At 40.4% G+C, this 20,648-nt stretch overlaps 3 protein-coding genes across 4 annotated transcripts; all 3 read right to left on the bottom strand.

The window, feature by feature from the left end:
* Window positions 1–44: 44 nt before the first annotated feature.
* kcnn1b (potassium intermediate/small conductance calcium-activated channel, subfamily N, member 1b) lies at window positions 45–6,123 on the bottom strand. Its single transcript, XM_046392858.1, has 9 exons — window positions 4,991–6,123; window positions 4,233–4,670; window positions 3,684–3,779; window positions 3,008–3,426; window positions 2,715–2,856; window positions 2,245–2,355; window positions 1,851–1,978; window positions 1,614–1,683; window positions 45–382 (listed from the first exon to the last, which is right to left on the bottom strand). Exons 1-9 carry the CDS (start codon window positions 6,119–6,121, stop codon window positions 95–97), a joined length of 2,823 nt encoding a protein of 940 aa, XP_046248814.1. The 5' UTR covers window positions 6,122–6,123; the 3' UTR covers window positions 45–94.
* Window positions 6,124–10,659: 4,536 nt separating this feature from the next.
* Window positions 10,660–13,326, bottom strand: ccdc124 (coiled-coil domain containing 124). Its single transcript, XM_046392559.1, has 5 exons — window positions 13,167–13,326; window positions 12,439–12,616; window positions 12,057–12,255; window positions 11,781–11,886; window positions 10,660–11,230 (listed from the first exon to the last, which is right to left on the bottom strand). The coding sequence occupies exons 2-5, from the start codon at window positions 12,595–12,597 to the stop codon at window positions 11,026–11,028; spliced, it is 669 nt and encodes a 222-aa protein (XP_046248515.1). The 5' UTR covers window positions 12,598–12,616; window positions 13,167–13,326; the 3' UTR covers window positions 10,660–11,025.
* Window positions 13,327–13,894: 568 nt separating this feature from the next.
* Window positions 13,895–20,122, bottom strand: cluap1 (clusterin associated protein 1). Of its 2 annotated transcripts, none has more exons than XM_046392212.1 (13): window positions 20,007–20,122; window positions 18,735–18,800; window positions 18,514–18,625; window positions 18,176–18,260; window positions 17,892–18,071; window positions 17,407–17,502; window positions 16,903–16,986; window positions 16,662–16,795; window positions 16,274–16,415; window positions 15,771–15,840; window positions 15,557–15,667; window positions 15,258–15,307; window positions 13,895–14,268 (listed from the first exon to the last, which is right to left on the bottom strand). In XM_046392212.1, exons 2-13 carry the CDS (start codon window positions 18,754–18,756, stop codon window positions 14,080–14,082), a joined length of 1,275 nt encoding a protein of 424 aa, XP_046248168.1. In that variant the 5' UTR covers window positions 18,757–18,800; window positions 20,007–20,122; the 3' UTR covers window positions 13,895–14,079. The 2 variants fall into 2 exon arrangements, with proteins under 2 accessions (XP_046248168.1, XP_046248169.1); XM_046392213.1 differs by lacking the exon at window positions 20,007–20,122 and adding an exon at window positions 19,359–19,429.
* Between the last annotated feature and the right edge of the window lie 526 nt (window positions 20,123–20,648).

The raw sequence follows: 20,648 nt of genomic DNA, 5'->3' as shown, positions 1-20,648 counted from the left end.
ACTACTACTGCAAAAAAAAAAAAAAAAAAAAAAAGAAAGGTGGAGGAAAAAGGAAAGGTGGTTGCACACTAAGAGGAAAACCAGTGAGTGAAGCCTAGGAGCTGTATGGTGTCTCCGGTGTGGAGGACCCCGGACAGAGCTGCCTGGCTGGGACAGAACAGCACTCAGAGCTCAGGGAGGATGACAGGAAGTGGACCCGGCAGGCCAAGTCGTCCAGGAAATCCTTTTGTAGCTTTGTTATTGCTTGAGAGAGCACAGCGGGCAGCGACTGCACACTGAGCAGGAGGGAGTCCAGTTTCTCTTCTAGAGCCGCAATCCTTCTGTCCAGCTCCTCGCTTCGATGCTGCAGCTCTGACACCAGATCATACATCATGTTCTGAGTCTGAAAAGCAACAGGGAGGATCGAGGATCAAGGAACTTTTATTGTCATACCAGCTCACATTTACATGCTTATGGTACGAAATTAGGACTAAGGTCCCGGGAGCAATAGGTGGGGTACTTTATAAAAAAAATATGAAATGAAAAGTTGATTAAAAAAATAGAAACATAAGCTAAGTGGAAATAGAATATATAGGCTAAGTGTAGAATATATAGGCTAAGACAAATACAATATAAAAAAACTAAACATTCTTAGAAAGGAAATAAATAAGAAGCCAGGACAGATTGCACATCTGATTTTACAACATGCTGTTGTCCATTTTAAGAGACACGTGGGTGAGGGGAGAACCTCTCTGCAGTTATGACATGTTTTATTTGCACACAGATTCAAAAATCCAGAAAGTTCTAATTGTGTCTACTGGTTGCGAGGCTAAAATAAAAACAAACAAAAAAAAAACTGTGGTCCGGCACAGTAGAAAAATAACTTTGTCAGCATGAAATGTAAACGCCATTTCAGTGGAGTTCTTCATAATATGGTTTATTTACAGCAGTGAAGCAGTGGGTCGGTGGTGAATCCATCCCATGTATGAAATGAAGTGAGTTCATACAGAACCCAAAAATGGCTTGTCTGCTAGTGATGTGCCCATTAGTATCATAGGAAGTAAGCACTTAAGTCCTGGGAATTTTATAAACATTGACATGAATATTTTATTGTTGTGTTTTTAGTGATAATACTTCCATGAAACTTGAAGACATGTTGCGAAAGATTATATATGTTTAATGATTCCTCCAAAAGAAAAGCTGAATAAATAACTTTACCAAAGAAAAACATTTTCCTTCATAAAAATACAGAATCTATGAGTGTGCAGATATGCTCTGTTAAACTACTGAATGTGAGACGTCTCCAACTTAATGTAGTCTAATGTGTGCTGGAAGTTTCTAGTTTCCACCATCACACTTGTGTACTTTGCATAATGTGCTGTGACTGACTTCCAAACCAGTTGTGCTGTAACAAAATCCTGTTCGTCCATACACATTTTAACATCAGACTTAAGGTGAGCACAGAGACACTTTCTCCTTGTAGCAGTCGATTGTGAAAACAGCCTTCTAGTGTCACAAATCAGTCTGCACAGTCACAATATGCACATGTTGGAGTGGAGTGAGGATACATTTGTTATTTATATAATCCATACGTACAATTAGATAATAATGTTTACAGTATCACATATACACACCTTAGCAAGGTCAGCAACTGTGTTGGCCTGATCAGTCAGTTTCCTTTGCTCCATTTTGACGCTTCGCAGTCTGTAGTTGAAAATGAGAACCAAAGAGTTCGGTCAGTCATAACCTACATAAGTATATGAATAAACATGTCATTTATTATTATCATTTTCCACTCTGATGGTGGAATGTGAATGATTTTTTTTTTGCTTGTCTTAACTCCCCGGGGATGACGGCTTATTAGTACGTACTGGTGGATGGCTTGCAGGAATTTGCGCTGATGGTGGCGTACTCTGGCACGATCAATCTTCTTGACCAGCTTTGTGTTTTTGTAGATGAGCCACGTCTCCCTCAACACATTGGCTGCTGTGTTTTTTATCTAAGGAGGATACAATAGCATTCAGATGAAAGAGCAGAACATGAATGTCATGGGTTTAAAGTAAATAATGTTTGTTTTATGTGCTTTGTTTTGTTTCCCTTTTTGAATTTGGTGTTATCACTGCATTTTGTTGACTGATTGCTCAGTAGGATCTTTAAGAATCTGATAAACAGAAGCATTATGGTCCCAAAAATTATGTTATTGTTCAGTCTGAATTTTTTTACTTTTAAAAGACACCGTGCAATAAATCTGCAAATGTGAGTGACCTTTTTGTAGAGCTGAGTATCCATCATGAAGTTATGGACATGCTTCTCGGCTCTGGTGAGCTCTGACTTCCTTGCAACAACTGCGACGACTAAAGCTGTACAGCCTGCTCCCTGAGGAGGAGAGCAGTGGTTTGTGACACTGTGGTGTACTGCAGTAATACAGTATTACAATTATAACTTCCCATTTCAGCATAGATTATACACTGGTATTTACCATCGTCATAAAAGTAAAAATTTCATGCTGCGATTAGCAGAATTTAACAGATAATGATATTAACTGCATTTTGCTGTGGTAAATATATAGTAAAATTAAAAAACATATAATTTCCACCAATGTTATAAACATTGTACAGATATGTTTAAAAATGATTAATTGTGAGGTTCGTTATAAATTAAAGGCCCAAATTGTTGCTATACTGTATGTCATTTGGCTATAGTGGTCACGCTATCTGGTTGTACTGTCATCTCACCATGATTCCCGTCAGCAAGCAGACCCCCTTCCCACAGTAGGTGTGAGGGACCATGTCGCCGTAGCCAATGGACAGGAAGGTGATGGAGATCAGCCACATTGCTCCAAGGAAGGTACTGGTCACCTCCTGTGCATCGTGATACCTGTTGAGGCATTACACTCTCTCAAAACAGACCCAATATTTGCTATTTGAGTGACAGGGGAAACAAACAAGACTATGATAGTGAAGCAATTCAACTGGTTACCAAGGTAAGAAAAGGAAGCATGAGGAATTTAGAAGTTTTAAGCTGATACCTCTCACATACACGCACAGTCCATGCTGCAATGATCCAACAGGACACGCTGAAGACCAGCAGGACTGTGCCGGGGCAGATGGTCATCAGAGTCTTCATGACGAAACGTGTGTCAAAGCTGATCTTGTTGAGCGCCCCAATGCTGCGAGATGAAGCGTCTGTGAACAGTTTGCTGTGGAGCAGCATGACCCGGCCAATAAGGTAGAGGCGCATGAACATCGGCACAGACAGGATAATGTCAACATCAGCGTCCGCTACCGATGCTGTGTAGCTGAAGGCCAGTCGAGCAGTCCAGGTGAACACGTACTGGCCCGGTATTGGATGGATGGCACAGATGAGGAGCTCCAAAACAACAAAGAGAATTCGCTCAAAGGTCATAGCTATCCTCCAGTCGTCTGCTCCGTTGTCCACCATGAAGAGCTTTAAAAAGAGAAGATTTTAGGGAGATTCATTTTGCATTCATTCGATTGGGACTAGTCCCAGCCTAGTCAAGCGAGCATGAAACGTCTTCAAAGACAAATAACTAAGTCCAGTTGCATTCGATTGAATTTCCTTGAGATATCCAGTCAGAATACTAACAGCACCCTGGTATTAGGTTCTCATGGATAATATTAAGGTTTACCATGGGAACCAAGGGCCATAGGTGTGCATGTAGTTCTCCTAATTTGTCCACATACCTGGATTTCTCTTGCATGGTACATCACAATGAGTCCAAGAAGGATAGCAGTAGAGAGGCTGATCAGGCCCTTCAGTACGTATGAATATATGGATTCCTATCAGACAAAAACAAGGAGAGTACAGCCAGATATGAAGACAAACTGAATGCTCAAAACAAATAAAGCAGGTGACTCCACAAAAACTCAGATGTTGTTGGTCAGTAGTTGTAGTTTTTGCAGGATATAGCGACACAGTTTTGTTATCTTGCCATAGAGTCATTTAATGGATCACAGTGATGATTAAGTGTGATTTTAACCTTTTTTTTAAAGTACACTTTTTTGGTCATCTGTTTCACCTTATCAGAATCAGAATTCCTTTGTTTGTCCCCAAAGGGAAATTCTTTTTTGTACACTGCACTTGCAGTTTTCCCGACCAAGAAAGAAAGTGAAAGATATAAAAATAGGATAAACAAGTATTGTAGTACAGGTATTTACATATGTAGCATAAAACTAAAAATACAGATAAATCAATAAAAATCAATAAAGTGCGTCTGAAAAGAACCACAGTACCTTGGTGTAAAATCCTCTTGACAGCTCCGTCTCAATCACCATGACAATAATACCAAACATCCCACAGACCAGCGCATAGTCACTCAACTGTTTGCGCTTCCCAAAGAGAGCTTTTCTCTGACCCAGCCGGTAGCTGATATCCTTGGTCTTTTTCTGTGGTACGCTGCCTTCCTCCCTGGTCAGGTTCTCACTGTTGGCCTTGCTGGAGTCCTCTCTGATGACTTTGGAGAAGGCATCCTCCAGGATGGCACTGTGGAGAAGCTGAAGGGGCTGCTGGTCTGGGTGGAGGTCTGAAAGACTGGACCTAAAAGTACCACGACTGCTCAGTGGTCGCACTGCATCCTCATTAAATACGCCACCGCTGTGTAAGTTGTCAGAAGGTTGAGGAATGTGTTTGGGTAGTGAGAGGTTTGATCCATTGAGGTGCGGAGAGGTCGTCTGCAAATTAAGGAAGTAAATAAAGTAAATAGATAAATGCTGAGAGAAGAAAGGCCCAAAAAATTCAAATGCTTTCAAATCGCTTTCTGTGCCTGAAAATAATTTATTTTTGTGCAAATCTCATTCAAAATTACTCTTATAGTTTCTACTTTCTTGTTCTTTCACTATATTTTAATTACTGTCTGCTAAGATGACTTTCAAGATTTTTGTAAAGATGTATCCATAATAAAATTCAGTTGTAATTCTGCCATTTGACAAAGCCGATTATTGAAATGATCTCCCACACTGGGTCAGCAAGTTTTAAAAGAAAATCCACGTACCTGACTTTGTCTCTGTCTGGCTCTCTCCTCCACTAAATCCTGGTTCTCAAGTGAGCTATACTGGCTGGTGGAGAAGGAATGGTAGCTTTTGTCACTGGCTGGTGTAGACGACCTCTTCACCCGCGGATTGCTGATTGCAGGGTTGTAGGGGAGGTGACGGCACTTGAGGACGATGGAGGGATCTCCAGGTGACTTGCAGGTTGGATCGCCACTCATGGAGCAGTGGGAGTCTTGCTTTTGAAGCTGCTGCACCAACAGCGGTTCTTTACCAAAAAGCTCTCTCCAGTTGAGGTCCGCTGTGACAGCAGGCTGAGATCGTTGGTGAAGTTGCTGATTTGTCTCAGCACACTCAATGGAGTCCAGAGGGATGTTGAACAAAGTTGCATTGCCACTGTCTTTAAGTTGAAAATGATTGCAGTGCTGTTGCTGTAATAGTCCCTTACGACCTTCTTGGTCACTGCACTGGAGCATGAATTTATCCTGTGGTTGATTTGTTGAAGGTTTTAAAGGATCCCTTTGGTTTGTTCGCTGTGGTAAAACCTGGCAAGATGTCGGGGCTTGGCTGCTTTGAGAGAAAGGCTGGGTGTGTAGTGAAGATGAAAGGCTTCTTCTGTTTGAAACTCGGGAGAGGCAGTCTTGGACTGTCTTGGCCTGTTTTGACGGTGGATGAAAACTTGAAGCCTCTGAATGTTGGGGTGCATCTGGACAGGAACAACCACATCTGTCATTGTGGTTTGGGTGTCCCACACAGGATGCTGCTCTCTCTGATGAAGGTGAATCATCTCCTGCGCTGCTGACCGGGCCACAAAGCAGAAGCCAGTCCTGATCACTCAGCTGTGACAAGGTTAGGTTTCGGGTTTTCAGTGGCGACATCTGGGCTGACACACTCGGTGGACTGATTCCATTGGACCTTTCATGGGGTGAAGATGAAACACAGCACTGAGTGGTCTCCTGTAGGGACGGCGATGCCACAGAGGCACATGAGTATCGATCGTGCCTCCCCTCAGGAGATTTTGTCAGAGGTGATGGACCTCCTGAGGTACAATGCTCATGGTCCCCATCATGGAAGACTTCACCCGTTGAGTCAAGACGTCGCGTCGCGTTAGTGGGTTTAACTAGAATCAACCTCATGGCATCACTGCAAAACTGAAATGACACACAAATCACGCACACACACACACACACACACACACACAGAGGGATATAAGAAAGAAAGAGGGAAGATGAGAAAGAGAGAGAGAGATTTACATACAACAAAATTTCTTGAAAAATATCTGAATGCAGGATGTTAAGGTTGAATGAAATGCACAGAGTTGATGCTTGGCTTTATTTGTCACATACATGGCCTTAAATGAATAGGAGATGTGAATGACGTTAGCAGCACATAAACATCTAAAATAGTCTCAGCTCATAGAAATGCACAGTCATGTTGTCTTTGCAGGCAACAGGAGAAATGGAGAAAGTAGTTTTATTTTGCTTTAGAACAGAATTTTAAAACTCTTACGTGGCATTTCAAGTGGTCTTATTTTGTCTGTCTAGCCCTTCCTCAATGTAAAATATGAAAAAACAATGAACAGTAAAGACAACAGTCAGTTATTTGACTAATAATACACACTCCTGTGCATACATGTGGTGCATTTATTCAAGACAAAATCATCACTGTTATAAAAAGCAATTTGTTTAATCTCAAACTGTGCGATCAACTGGTTATGAACGTGAAACACTCTGTCAGAAGCAGATGTTACCTGACCACCTTTCTTATGTTAATCTGCTCAAAGTGGAAATCAGAAAGACTCAAGAGACGTATCCTAATCAGTATCACGCATCATTTAACTAAATTACAGAGTTTAAAAATTTGTAACTGTGTTTTCTACCATTTAATAATTTTTGTTTATAAAAAAGAACTGTGAAAAAGCTATGATCTGTAGTCAGTGATCAGCTTTCAACCACTGAAACCTATTGGATTGTCACATTTTTAGAAAATAACTGATTTCTGCTTTTACTTTCAGAACATGTCATCCTAGACTCATACTACATGCTGTATATGTTTAATACCTCAGTTCAGCCCAAAAAGGTGAATCCATTGTCCATCCATACTGCATATAAAAAAAGTGAGTCAACATCTGTGTTCACTCTTAAACAAACCCCTGAGGAAACGGAAATACTAAAATGAGAACTGTAAGAGCTCATCTCAACATTCCTTAAAGTTTACGTGTCATTTTCGAAGAGCAGCAACCTTACTAAAAAGCTAATTTTCATATTTTAACGTTTAACCCTTCAGCTGCAATTGAAAATCTCAGTTTTTATCATTTTCCCCTTACTAAATATTTGTCTACTTATTTATGAACTAATCCCCTCTACTATTGGGGAGCCTTACCTTCTTTCATATGTTTGTTTCCTCCAAACCCCAAAAAAAAGCAGGTTCCCGAAAGGAATAGCTCCCGATGTGCAGAACAGAAGTGTTAAGAAGAGGAACAGCCTGAGTGGGTGTTGGACAGCGGCTTGCCTCCTCCCAGTACGAACACTTGATAAAGGAGCTTTGGAGATGCTTTCCTTTGAAAGTAATGATTAGAATTCAACATGAAGAAAGAAAAGGGCAGCAGCAGCTGGCCTGGAAAAGGGTTGCCATGCAAATGGACAGGGAGTGGGAGGGTGCAGCAACAGGTTGGGATGCAGAAATACAAAAACCTGTAACATCAGACATCAGAGTTTTAAGGCGGAACATCACACAACCTCAAAGAAATCCTTATTATTTGGAAGTGGACTGATTGGTCCCTAGGAGAAAGAAAAGGGACCTGGTCAATTCAATGCAAAAAGGAAAATAAAAGGTCAGCTGAACTTGTCATTGAAGCTTTGTGGTTCAAAGGCCTTCGCACAGTCTCTTATCTCCTCCGCCACAAGAGCCTGACTGGACAAAGGAGGCCATTTTTAAATCTGGTTCTGAATGAATCAAACCAGTGAGTGCAAGGCCTCCCCAGATGTGTCCTAGATGAACTAACAAATGTAACAATGTGAACAGTTTTGTAATAATTATAGGAAAAGACATATGAGAAGTCCAACCTCTCAGATGTTCAATCATCTATCATCTATCTATACACACACACACACACACACACACATATATATATATATATATATATATATATATATATATACATATATATATATATATTTTTTTTCCTGGTCCTTCAAAATAAGGACTTGAGAACATGAAACAGGCCTCATGCCTTCCACTGTGAAGTAAATGTAAATTTAAAATTACAAACTATTTACAGAAACATGCTTGATTTCCTTGACTGTCCATAAAAATGTAAAGTATAATTTACTAAGCATCTGTAACTTGTTTATGACATTTTACCTGTGTCACTCATATCTAGGCTGCTAAAGCCCTGTTTGTATCCCTGCTTTCTAACTGCGAGTGGCACCAAAAAACCTACAAAGCTCACAGCTTGCTGCCTCAGCAGTTCAGTATGTAAATGTTGCTGCGCTGGAGAAAATCTTTGTGACCAACAGCAGCACTGGACATCACTTCCTGCAGTGTAAATGAATACAAAACCAATTCAGCAGCAACAACTATTATCATGTATTTGTCTATCAAATCTAAATTATTTATAAATAATATAAATGTTAGCATGTAAAGAACACATGGAAGGTAGTCCTGTGAAATGCTGTTGCAGTTACCTGGTTTTAAATCTTTTCTTGTTACCACAGACATTTTTCCAGTTCTGGACAGTATTTGAATTGCACTGGGACTAAAAGGAAAAGTTGCGTCCATGCACACCACAGCATGAATACACAATTTAAACACAGCACTGAGTTTTCAGTCACCATCCACCTTCATTTCACTGGTCCAATAAATATATGAAGATAATGGGACCTTGAAGCCATAGCTGGCTAAAGGCCAATCGGTTTGACAGAGCAGATACAGGGGTGAAATTCAGCTAGTTTCAGTCCTGGGGGTGGTTTAAAAAAACATCCTGAATATTTATTTGACTCTTCAGAACCATATTTGTTGCGCAAACCCGATGAAGTTTTTTCTTTACTCATAAAATATTTTAGAACATCTGGCAGCCTGTAAACACCGCTGAATTACTTCTCTATTTCTGAGAATGTGTTATAAAGAAATGAAGTGACAGTTTCTTTTATTGATAAAAGCTGATACCAGACCTGGCCTTTGCTGAAGACAACGCCTTAAAATACTGGCAAGGGAGGCATCAGCTAACTTAACAAGGCTGAATAGCCAGTGAACGGATCAAACTTGAGCTTCAGTTCAGAATCTGTCATTTGCACTGATCGCAAAAAGACAACAGCACTAACTTGACAGTCAGGAGTAACAACTTCACATTTTGCATTTGTTGCATTTAACAGTCTCTCTTCCAGAGCTTTGTGGATCCTTGACATGAGAACAGAAAAAGACGAAGTTGTCACAGTTAATCTTTGTAAGCACTTGGCCATTCAGCCATATTTTAAATGAAATGCTATTGCATGTCTAACACACATGGTGAAGACATCCCAGTAGAACGCACTTTGTATGTGTGCCTTTTCAAAGCAAGACTTTTAATCAGAAGTCCGGCTTCAGAGGTCAGAGTCAGACTCAAGTCCCAAATTTTATGACTTTAGACTCGTCAAAAATCATAAAAGATTTGCAACACGACATGGACTTTAACACCAATGACTTTTGATCTCACTTGTATTTGACAACTTCCTCCAAATGTGCCAATAATCAATTATTTCCCTTCATTTCCTGAACCAATTTAACATGGTGGATCCAAAATTAATATTCACCATGCGCCAGTAAAGCTCGATTTTCTGTTTTGGTCAGTAAATCTTGGATGGTTTTCCTCCACACCACAGGGCCAATCTTTGTGCCAAAATAGTCACATAATATAAACTATTGCTCAGAGCATCTACTGTGTTTGGGTTTCATTTACTGGCATGATGCATCTGTCCTCTGCTGTCTGTCTGTATCACAGATACAGACACACAGTGACAGGGACTTCATGGGGCATTCAGGCACACCTCATGAACTCTTTGTAAGGCAAAGCACGGGGGGGGGGGAGCCCTACAGGGACTTCAAAATGCATGGATCTGAAATTACAGACAGAGCAACAACTTTGTTCAAAGGCACACAAAGAATGGAAAGTCAAGGTGTTAAAGCTGAGGCGTTAAGTTAAAATGGCAGCAGATTTGGTGAATATAAAAAAAATAGCAAATTATGACTTGTTCAGGACTGGAACTAAAGTGCGGGACTTGGGACTTGACTTGAGACTTACTTGCAACAATGACTTGGTGCCACCACTGCTCTTAATCCTCTGGTGACATTGCAATGTTCAATACCAAACTGCCTTACTGTTTAAGCAAACAAATGGCTCCTTTGCAGAAACTGGTTCATCACTTGCCAAAGTAACTAAAAGGAAAGAAAAAGCTACATTAAATTTAACACAAGTTTTACTGATGGCCTGTGAGAATTTCTTTAGGCTGGATACCAAACTAAAGTCCATTTTCTCAGTGAATGAAAAGTAAAGTTTGAACTCCAATGTCTTTTCATAAAGATTATTGCACATCAGCAACAGCTGACAAAAACGTATGATTCCAGTGTGTGTGTGAGTAGATTTATGTGCCTCCTAACACCAAGGCAGACGTCTGGCATTCAAAAGCAACAAGAGATGTTGATGATCGAGTGGTGAACTTTAATAAGTTACTCTCAAAACATCTGGCTCCTCACCTACCCACAAGTGCTAGAAAAAAACATTATGTAATTAAAACTGATTCAATGCTGAAATCATCAGAGGCCACGTGCACAGACATGATGATCAGCTGTGACCTTGACAGGGGAAAATGAGTTTCTCCTTGCTAGTGAATGGATCAACAAAGCCGAGTCCTCTGGCACTGGAAAGATTGTTTCCAGGTGGGTAGTAGTGAAGCTCATCAGCAACACTCATTTTTAGATTAAATCATTCAATTTTTCAATGTAAATCTCCAATGTGCATAGGCAGACAGTTTTCAAATGGCATTATGGGGGGAAAAGAGTGCATTCACTTTGTGTTGTAGGTGGCAAAGCGTTGGTTCAAGGGGTTTTCTGGTGCCTTCATCCACTCTTTCTTCAGCTGTTGCTTCAACTGCGACAACCTCATGTTGGGGTTCTCCATTTTTAGACGAGGCATGTTTGCCTCCTCGTAGGCTGCAAATGCTGCTTTCATCCTTCGTTCTGGGTGGTGGTCCACATCCTCAGGTCCCGTGCTGGAGACAACAGGAAAAGGTAATGATGGACTGCTGACCTTCGCAGGGTTTATGGACCCGAGAAACTTAATTCATATCAACACCAACAATCAAGAGAAGTCACAAGTACAATAAGCAAACTAGGAGTGGGTCATCTAGCCAAAAAAATAAAATCACTTCTATTTAACTGCAATCACAATCTATAATACAGTCTTTTTTCCTGTTCATGTTGACTATAGCCAGACCAATGAACTTCTCAATAGCAATGCACAATTAAAACAATATTGCATTAAAGATACTTCTAATTTGGCACAAGCTTCTCATCCACCATGTTGCAAGCTACAACTCACATTACATTGTTTACAACATTTCATTCACTGAAAAGCCATGTGAATTAATTTGTCTAATCATCGTAGCCATCCTAATAGCACACATAGCACACATCTGCTGGGACATTTTAGCATTGCAATATTTACCATCTACCTCAAAAGAAGATCGTGGACCCCTTCAATATCTGAATCTAAAATGATCAGTTTGCCCTCCCATAGCACAAACAGTAAATTACAGGTACCTGAGCACAGCAATGGCATCTTCTATTGTTCTGGCTTCCACTGTGCCTTCCTCTGGGATAATTCTGTTCACATTCTCCTCCAATGGAACGTCCAGGTGACTCTTTTCTGTGGGAAGAAATTTTATTTGAAATAAGACAAAGATAACGTCATGGTAGTAAGTATTTAGTGACTTGATACCACATGTAGCCGTAGTTGGTGAACTGTATCCGATATTCACTACAGTTCCGTCTTTATTCTAACCAGTTTATTGACATCGTCTACAACTTGGACTTTACCTTTCGGCTTGAGCTCCTTCTGCTCCAGCTGCAGCTGTTCGTTCTGGAGCACCTCCTCAATCTGGGCACGAGTCACTTTTCCTCCAGATCCAGTCTCCCTCTGAGATTTGCCTTTTATCTTAGCATTCTCCTCATCCAGAAGTCGCTGGTTTTCCTTCTTCCTCTCCAGGAGCTCGAGCCTCTTCTTTTCCTTGTCGTCCTGCAATAGCATAAAAATGTCTCATCAGACTTTTGTGCCTCAAAAAAAACCACGTTGTTGATAAATACATGTTTAAAGTAGTTTGGCCGGCACATTTATTGTGACACGTGAAACCACAAGAAGCAGCACAACAAGATACTAAGGTACCAAATTTGAACATGACACCACACTGGAGAGACCCACCTTTCTCTGCTCTTTTTTGAGTACATGTTTATCAGTTTCTTGCCACAGAGCATCCTCTTCTTGCTGCTTCTTGCGGGCGTCTGCCACGGCCTTGGCCTCGGCTTTGCGAGCTCTGGCTGTGGCCGCCTTGGAGTTCTCGCCCTGGAACTTCTTTGGCATCCCAACAGCTGCTCTTCAGCTGAGAGACAAGAAAAAATCTGACTGACAAGCATTTTCAAGGCTGATGCCAAATACTGATATTTCGTCCAAGCAAATCATTTCTACGATTCAAAGCCCTGCCTAAACTTGCCGTAGACTTTTCTTTTAGTGTTTATCACATGTATATTGAAAAAAATATGATTGGTCAACTTGAAATGTTTAAATAGGGGATGATGTATAGCAGCTCTTTCGAGATAGCATTTAATGTGTGAAAGAAATGAATGTCAACGCAAGTCAATAATTTTTGTTGGATGGACCAGCACTACGCATCAGTTTGAAAATGTTGGGTGGTAAATACGCGGATTAACAAAACAGGCGAGCTGGCAAAACAATAAGTAAATCCTCTAAAATTCAGGAAAAACTGCAGTATCGCCTGTCAATTTAGCTAGCCAGCTATGGCTACCGATGGCTGATGTTAGCGTGGCTTGTTTGTCAACGACCTGGCCGTTCCCCAATTCATTTTGCCAGAATTAAGCTAAGAGGAGAAGTAAGTAAGAGCAAAAGTCAAAGCATTAACGTGGTTTCATTACCAGTATGGGAAGAAAAGCAGGTCGCAAGTAGACAACAGTTCACTGTTGTTTCGAAAAGGCATCTGCAGCCTCCTCTCCGAAACCACAGCCGCGCACTCTGATGACGTAGCTGCTACGCTGCTCGACTTGGACTCAGAACCGGCCCAACTCTGCCTCTAATTAGCTTACCCTGAGTACTTTTTATTGGTGGTAAATAACAGGAAACGTTAATTCTGATGGGGCTGCGTTCTCAGGTTGTGTCTATGTTTTTCTTGTAGCTGGTTTGCAAAACAAACAGCTAATTTGTTCCATTTAGGATTTCATTAATATTTAAAATGAACGAGGCATAATTGTTGCCAAAGGTCAAATATTAACATCCTGGACAGCTTATTGTCTGTCAAAATACTTTGTCTCATTGTATTAATTATGTGAGGTGAGGTATCTGTTATTCTTTGCTACTCTTGATGTTTTTTTTTTTAAATAGGTCAATAGTATAAAACTACAAGATTGTTTAGTGTCATAGAAAATATACGTTTCATATAGATTCAACTATAAAACTCAATCAGTTTGTAATTATCTATAAGCCACACTGTAGTTTAAATGAACTGTGTTCTCATCTAAAACGTTTAAAGTTGAATTTAAGAGCACAGCACTTAAATACTCAGCATTATTTATGTTTGACTGACTATTAAGACGATAAAATTGTATACAGTTGTCACATCCAAGTAAAGGGACAAGGAAAAAATGTCATTTTTAATATTTTATTAAGGTAAACATTTTATACAAATATTCAAAAATATAATATTAACTATATTTATGCTTATGCTGCAATAACATTGTGGAACATAGTAATTAATGCATATTTCTGAGTAATATGATGATCTAATCTGAGATGGAAACAGATGGAAATGATCAGTATGTTTGTGTTCTTCATTCAGAAGTCATTGTCACTCTCCTCCAGCAGAGGCGGTCTTGTGCCCCCCCTGGAGGGACGAGCACCCCTGGATACCAGGCCCTCCAGACTGTCATCCTCCAAGTCCTTACTCTCCTCCTCTTCTTCACCTTCATCACCTTCATCATCTTCTTCGTCATCCTCATCCACATCAATCTCGCTGTCTTCAGTCTGAAACAGCAGGCAAGCAGAGACACGTAATTACAACAATTACAAAAGCTCATACTTCTCTCCAGTCAAATGATGATAAAATATGTCAACTTTACTTTCCTGGGCAATTACACAACACACAATGTGGGGCTACAGAAGGGGTGGACATGTTACCATTCTAAATAAACACTGAACCAGCTAAAGTCTCACAGAAACAACAATCAGCCAGGAGCTCTAATAAAACTCAGTCCAGAAATTATTTAACAATGAATCAGTGAACTTGGACGTGTCCACTTGGAGCCAGATGACTACAGGGAGCAGTGAAATTTACCTAATTAAAAGGGAAAATCCATTCCAAATCTGCCTGAAAACATCTGCACGAATGTTCGGCAATTATGCAGACCAAAATTTAGCGTACAAGAGACAGAAATACAATATTTTTTCAAACCCACAGATGCATCTGTGTAACAGTATTGTGTGTATGTGTTTAAGTAGTTCTATGACACAAAAGATGACACAGATGTATGAACACATCTGGCCATTATTTCAGGAGGAAAAAGACAATGGCATGCAACGAATGAGGACCTATTCCTTTTCATGTTTGGAGCATCTACAGTGTCAGAGAGATTGAGAATGGATTTTTCCTTTAAATACACAAAGGAACAAATACATCCTGGCTCTGCACAAACCTTTCCTTTCCGTTGTTTTTTGGCATGGGGGATTGACCTTCTTGGCTTTAAGATACAAGTGAATAACAGAGAAAAATAAGATATGGAATATCAAGTACAAGCTGGCAACCCTCAGGAGTGTGAAACTGATAAGAGCTGGTGCAAATCTAATTAGTTTTATATTATTCTAAAAATGACCAAAAAGTAAATGTCATTATGTAGTGAAAGGCACAGCATGGAAAAAGCCATACAGGGTCACTGGAAACAGAATTAGTAAAAAATAACATCTTCAAGTAGGAAAAAGAAGCAATCTGGAGTTGATGCTGCTATAACAGTACTAACCTCATCACTGTCACCGCCCTGCATGTTCCCGATGAATCGAGCTCCTCTTCCTATGTTGCAAACAGAAGCAACGCTTATTTTATATGAAAAGTGGCTGTTAGGTTGGCTAATTTTTCGTGATAAAGTTTTAATGAATTAGGTATTTATCTTTGAACTGCAGATATAAAACCACTTAGAATTAGAGAAGGCAGAACATAACAGAAATAATTTTGCCTATACTCGCCTTTAAGATTAGCAAATTTTCACAAACATCTTGTAGTTGATCATAACAAGGATGTGACTAACTCTCGTCTGTATACCTGCCATGATGCTGTTTCGTACGGGCCGTGGCTTAGAAGGTCGACACTCTTCCATGTCGCTGTCTGAACCTTCATCCTCTGGAACATCCATGTCAGAATCCTCATCTTTCACTGCGGGAAAACAAATGTTGTGAAGCACCTCTGTGAAATCATAAAAAGCAGTAGAGATAACATGACCATTTGCTTCCACAGTGTGTGTGATTGGTTTTCTCACAGGAGTTCATCATATCCCTCTCCTCCTCCCTCAGTTTGTGCTGCATCACCCTCAGTGTGTTTTCAGCCTCCTGCAGGGGGAAAAAAGGGACAAACACATATAGCCACCATAAAGAGTGCCAGTGAGAATGCATTTGCACAACCCTTCCTATAACTGTCACATCCAGGTTCAGTTCGCACAGAATATCTAAAGATTAACTATGGTTTAACCAACTCGAAACATAAGAAAAGGATAGATCATGCTAGATTAGAAAGTGAAGTCTAATCACAGGACTACTTTCAATATTTTTGTATTTTATCATTTCATATATTTCTGTGTTTCAAATCAGTTTTTTCAGAGCAATGAACGTCTCTGGGTTATGCTGAAGATTACTGAAGGAGAGTGTCAATACATTTAAGCATTTAAGAATCTGTAAAAAAAAAAAAAAAAGTGTTAGTTACATACAAGCAATTCCATGGGAAGTCCTTTTACTTTTAAGAATCTGTGTTCCACAACTCACACACCTCAAACCTCTCCTGCTCCAGTCTATGGTATTCATCTAGCTGAGATTCCAGGAAACAGAGGTTCCTGAACTTCTCCACAAACGTGTCATATTGTTTCTGCAGATCCTCCTCAATCTTCTCATATTCATCCATGAAGGCTGGCCTAAAGGTGAGAGAACAACAACAAAAACAACAAGCACTTACAAGGGGGTGAGCAAAGACAGACTGACTTGTCTATCAAAGTTTTGTTTGAAGATTTCCTGCAAGTCAAAGAAAAAGCACAGTGTAAAGTAAGCAAAGAGTGCTAAAAATGAAGGTCACAGCTTAGCTTCATTCTATACTTTGCTTGAATTCACCCGAAGCACTGGGAGATCATTCGTGTCTGCTCCCTGTCAGGTTATGAACTCACCTGACACTCTGCAGTGTCTGCAGCCTCTTACGATTCCTCTCCAGCTCCTGCTTCTTCTTTTCTATCTTACTGTCGAGACTGGTTTCATCAGAAACAACGTTACTCAGCATGTCTTTGGTCTTCTCCACACTTTCCTTAACAGTGAAAACAAAGACGTCATGGCAAATTCAGGGCAGTTTTGTAGATATAAATAGGTTCTGTGTCAATTTAAAAAATGAGGACTGTCAGGATAAATACATACCAGGACCTCTTTGATGGCAGCTCTCAGGGCCTTCTCAGTCTCGTTGATCTCCAGGGGTCTGGCGATGGCTGCAGTTCTTCTTTCCTGTGAGGAAACATAAGTGCGCTGCATCACCTGCTTTACTGTCACTAGTGTCTTTTCAAACACTGCAGAGCTATTGTTCCAGTGTTATGATCTCAGCTTTGGTTCAATGCGATAAAACAAAACCACATCATGATACCAGCACTCACAGCTCAATAGCTGAAAGTGGAAATGTGCAACATGGATTTTTTCAAGTCGATGCTAATTACCTACAATTACCTTCTTTTCATGGCCGATATTAATAAGACAACTGGTATTTTTACATTTTCATATTTTAAAAAGAAGTTCAAAATCTATACTCATCCATATAATGTGCATCCTTTACTGGAAGGGTTACAAAGGTCCTTGATGGCCAACGGCAGTTTTATGTGAGACTGGTGTTAAAGAAAGATGACACAAACTGTCTTATGTGTTTCCCCTCACCCTTAGGTCCACCTCTTTTCCCAGCAAATCATACAGAGATGCTCCTTTAGATGTGACCTCGGATGCCAGCTGCCGAGCTGCTTTAAGATCTGAAATCTAAAATGAACACAATAGTGAGACCTCATCAGCAGCACACAGTTATTTCTTCTAGGATTGAATACTGGAAAAAACTAATTAAATCAATAGAAAGACAAACACACCAAAATGTTAAACACTGTGGCGTATCATATTAACTAGTGCACTATTTTTAATCTGAAATTGTCAATCTGCATGCGAATCAGAATAGAAGAGACCAACAAGATGCTTTTCAAGTCAAGTAATGTAACAAAAGTTACTACATACAGAGCACATACGCACTCTTTAGAGCTCTTTAGAGAACTCTTTAGAGCTGATATAGTAGACATTAAACTTAGGAGGATAAAGATGAAGAATAAAGATAAAATAACTTAGTCATAACATTACACAGCATTAAAAGTGCATCTCACCCTTGAGCCAAGATCGAACTTGAACTTGCTGTTGTCATCCTCAGATCGGTCTGCCAGGGCCATCTGCTTGGTCTTCATAGCGCTGTACAGCACTGAGGTGATCTTCAGCATCTCTTTTACTGCATAGCCATCAGCCTGGTAGAGACGCTTGGTGTTCAACTTAATGTGAGCCTTAGTTGCCTGCAACAGCATGAGATCCTGGTTAAGACAGACTGACAAACAGCAGGTCTTCATGAACTAAAAGTAATCTGTACATTCTGTGTAAACTTAAGAAAAGGTATCACCATAAACTGGGCAACGGCCTTGACGAAGAATATTCTGTCAGACTCAGTATCTACATCAGTGGGAATATCCATCTGAGGCTCATATCTACATGTAATGGGCAAAGAAAGAGGCACAGGGAGCAAAAGACAAAGAGCAAAATGTATTACTGTACCAACCATTACATACATAATGTCTATACATAGTTTTGTCTGAGCCAAGTAAAAGAATTTGACATTTGATCTGAATCAGAGTGCAGGTAGAAATATATCGACGAAAAATATTGTGCAAAATGTGTTTGGAAAAGAAAGCTGAAGTTCAAACTTGAAGATTGTAGAATTTGCTTAGTTCAAGCATATACCTCTTTACAAGCCATATGAGGATTTCTGCCACCAAAGTGAAGTTTGGCGTTCTGAAGTTCTCCATTGATATCAACCGAGGATAGCCCAAGGCTCTCATCATTTCTGTGAAATCTGTCAGATGAAATGCGACTGCAGTTACCAACAAGAAAACCCCGATTTTCAACTAAATTATATAAAAATCATTACGTACAACGCAAAGCAGACAACGTGCATCACTTACTCCTTAAATCTCTGAAGGACATTTTGACTTGGGAGGACTGCACAGCAAAACATGCACTTTCTCCTCCTGTGGCAACAAACCAAAGGAGATGTATTACAGACCAAGCTGCTGACGCTGCACATCAACTTGCCTTTTGGATGGAGTCAAAGAAAACCAAAGGCCGAGTTTGTCGTGGTTATGTTGCCCAGATCCCTCTGACACAAATTCGTGATTTTGGGCTGTATGAATGCAATTAACCCGACTCAACTTATGTCGTTAAATGCTAACCTCCATAACAATTTTAGAACAGTGGAAGCAAAAATAAATAAATAAATAATAATCCTTGCTGCAATATAACAGAACCGTTTATGATTTATGCGCAAGCTAACTGGGATGCCTCTGATGGATAGCGTATGTTTAACTAGCAATCGGATGTGTGATGGTAACGTCAGTTGTTGTAGACATGTCTATACATAATCTAGCTAGCTTGCGGCTAGATGCAAGTTAGCAAAAAGCTAACGTTTAGTGTCGCCGGTGGTGAACATCAGGTTAGCCTGGTGCAAGAGATTTTTTTTCTGAACTCTCTTATTAGTGGTGAGCAAATGTATCATATCATTTTGGCGTCCCTGGTAATCGTTTTGTTACCTGTTCGCTGTATCCGAGCTACTTCAGATGTTCGTTCGCCTCTACCATAGATGATCACTATGGTAACTAATTCTTGTTCTACGGAAACTCAAGGTGGTCAAAAAGACTAACGAAATCGAAGTGGATTCCCTAAGGTGGATGTACAAAGTTTACACTGTTTGTGTATGAGTGTTGTTGTAAAAGACAGTTTTAAAAAAGCTAATATTTAGTTGTTGCTGTTTGTTGTAAAACCTCATCGCCATCTTGCAAAACAAGTTGATAAACAAGGACATCAACAAGACATGGGAAAATAATTATAATTATGATGGCAGTGAAAAGTGACTGCATTCATTTACTTAAGTATCAGTTATTATACTTTACTACATACTATATTAATAAACTTGTACTTCAGTTGCTCCATTTTAAGGTACTCTATCCTCACTCCGTATTTACTCTACAGCCACAGTTACTAGTTAACATGAAGATAAAGTTTGTACATTAAAATTATATTAGAAAACATAATCCATGCTATATGATAAAACACCCGGTAATACAAACCCATTAAAAATTATCCCAACTTCTGCAACACTCAGCTGCACAATGAGTACTTTTACTTTTGATACTTTAACTTTCAAAAGTATTATACTGCTTATACTTCTGTACTTTTACCTTTTTGGATGCATGATTTTTACTTGTTGTTGCTTTTAGCTGAGTAAAGGAAATCTCTTCCACTGGCCCAAGGCTTCGGTGTGATGATTAATGGTGCAGTTATATCTGTGGCCACAGGGCGGCGACACCGCCCTGTCACCACCAGAGAAGTATTCCCAATCTATGGGCTGCGCTAACCCATAGCATGATGGAGCAAACTGGTGAGCCTCCTCATAACAACCAACCGACTGGGAATGAACCTCCTGCCTGCGGCCTCCACAGTAAACGCCTAAAGGAGCTGGAGAATGCGGCACTGCAAACCACGTTAATATCACGAATGGAGACGGAATCAGGGGCAGACGCCGGGAGCTGGGCGGAGCAGCAGTCCGGGGAGGACGAGCAGTCGAACGGCTTGTCCTTGAACCACCTGTCGGCCTCCTCGCAGCTCAGCGCGGACACCGAGGCGGAGGACGTGGAGTCGGGTGGAAATGTCGCCAAGGAGCGGGTCGAAGAAGAGAGGACCCTGACGGACCATTTAAACAAACGACTGCTTTCCTCGTTTTTGGAGAAGCTTAACGAAAGGGATCTGGCGCTTCCCGGTGTTCAGCGCCTGGACTGTGCTGTAGCGGACGAGGACTCCAATAGGGCCGCGGACGAGTGGTG

This window comes from Scatophagus argus, chromosome 6 (genome assembly GCF_020382885.2).
Source record: "Scatophagus argus isolate fScaArg1 chromosome 6, fScaArg1.pri, whole genome shotgun sequence".
In the NCBI taxonomy this organism is placed as follows: domain Eukaryota; kingdom Metazoa; phylum Chordata; class Actinopteri; family Scatophagidae; genus Scatophagus; species Scatophagus argus.
Note: the sequence above shows the minus strand (reverse complement) of the source record. Positions and strands in the feature narration are given on the sequence as shown.

Excerpts from the sequence above, each read along its gene's own strand:
- cluap1 (XM_046392212.1), bottom strand. The coding sequence starts at position 18,756 with ATGTCCTTCAGAGATTTAAGGA. Across the intron at positions 18,072-18,175 it reads AGGCCGTTGCCCAGTTTATG|GCAACTAAGGCTCACATTAA; the intron begins GTGATACCTTTT and ends ATGCTGTTGCAG. Across the intron at positions 16,796-16,902 it reads CTGCCATCAAAGAGGTCCTG|GAAAGTGTGGAGAAGACCAA; the intron begins GTATGTATTTAT and ends TTCACTGTTAAG.
- ccdc124 (XM_046392559.1), bottom strand. The coding sequence starts at position 12,597 with ATGCCAAAGAAGTTCCAGGGCGAGAACTCCAAGGCGGCCACAGCCAGA. Across the intron at positions 12,256-12,438 it reads TCAAAAAAGAGCAGAGAAAG|GACGACAAGGAAAAGAAGAG; the intron begins GTGGGTCTCTCC and ends ATGCTATTGCAG. Across the intron at positions 11,887-12,056 it reads GAAGGAGCTCAAGCCGAAAG|AAAAGAGTCACCTGGACGTT; the intron begins GTAAAGTCCAAG and ends TTCTTCCCACAG.
- kcnn1b (XM_046392858.1), bottom strand. The coding sequence starts at position 6,121 with ATGAGGTTGATTCTAGTTAAACCCACTAACGCGACGCGACGTCTTGAC. Across the intron at positions 2,356-2,714 it reads GCTTGCTGACGGGAATCATG|GGAGCAGGCTGTACAGCTTT; the intron begins GTGAGATGACAG and ends TCTCCTCCTCAG. Across the intron at positions 1,684-1,850 it reads TTCCTGCAAGCCATCCACCA|ACTGCGAAGCGTCAAAATGG; the intron begins GTACGTACTAAT and ends TTTCAACTACAG.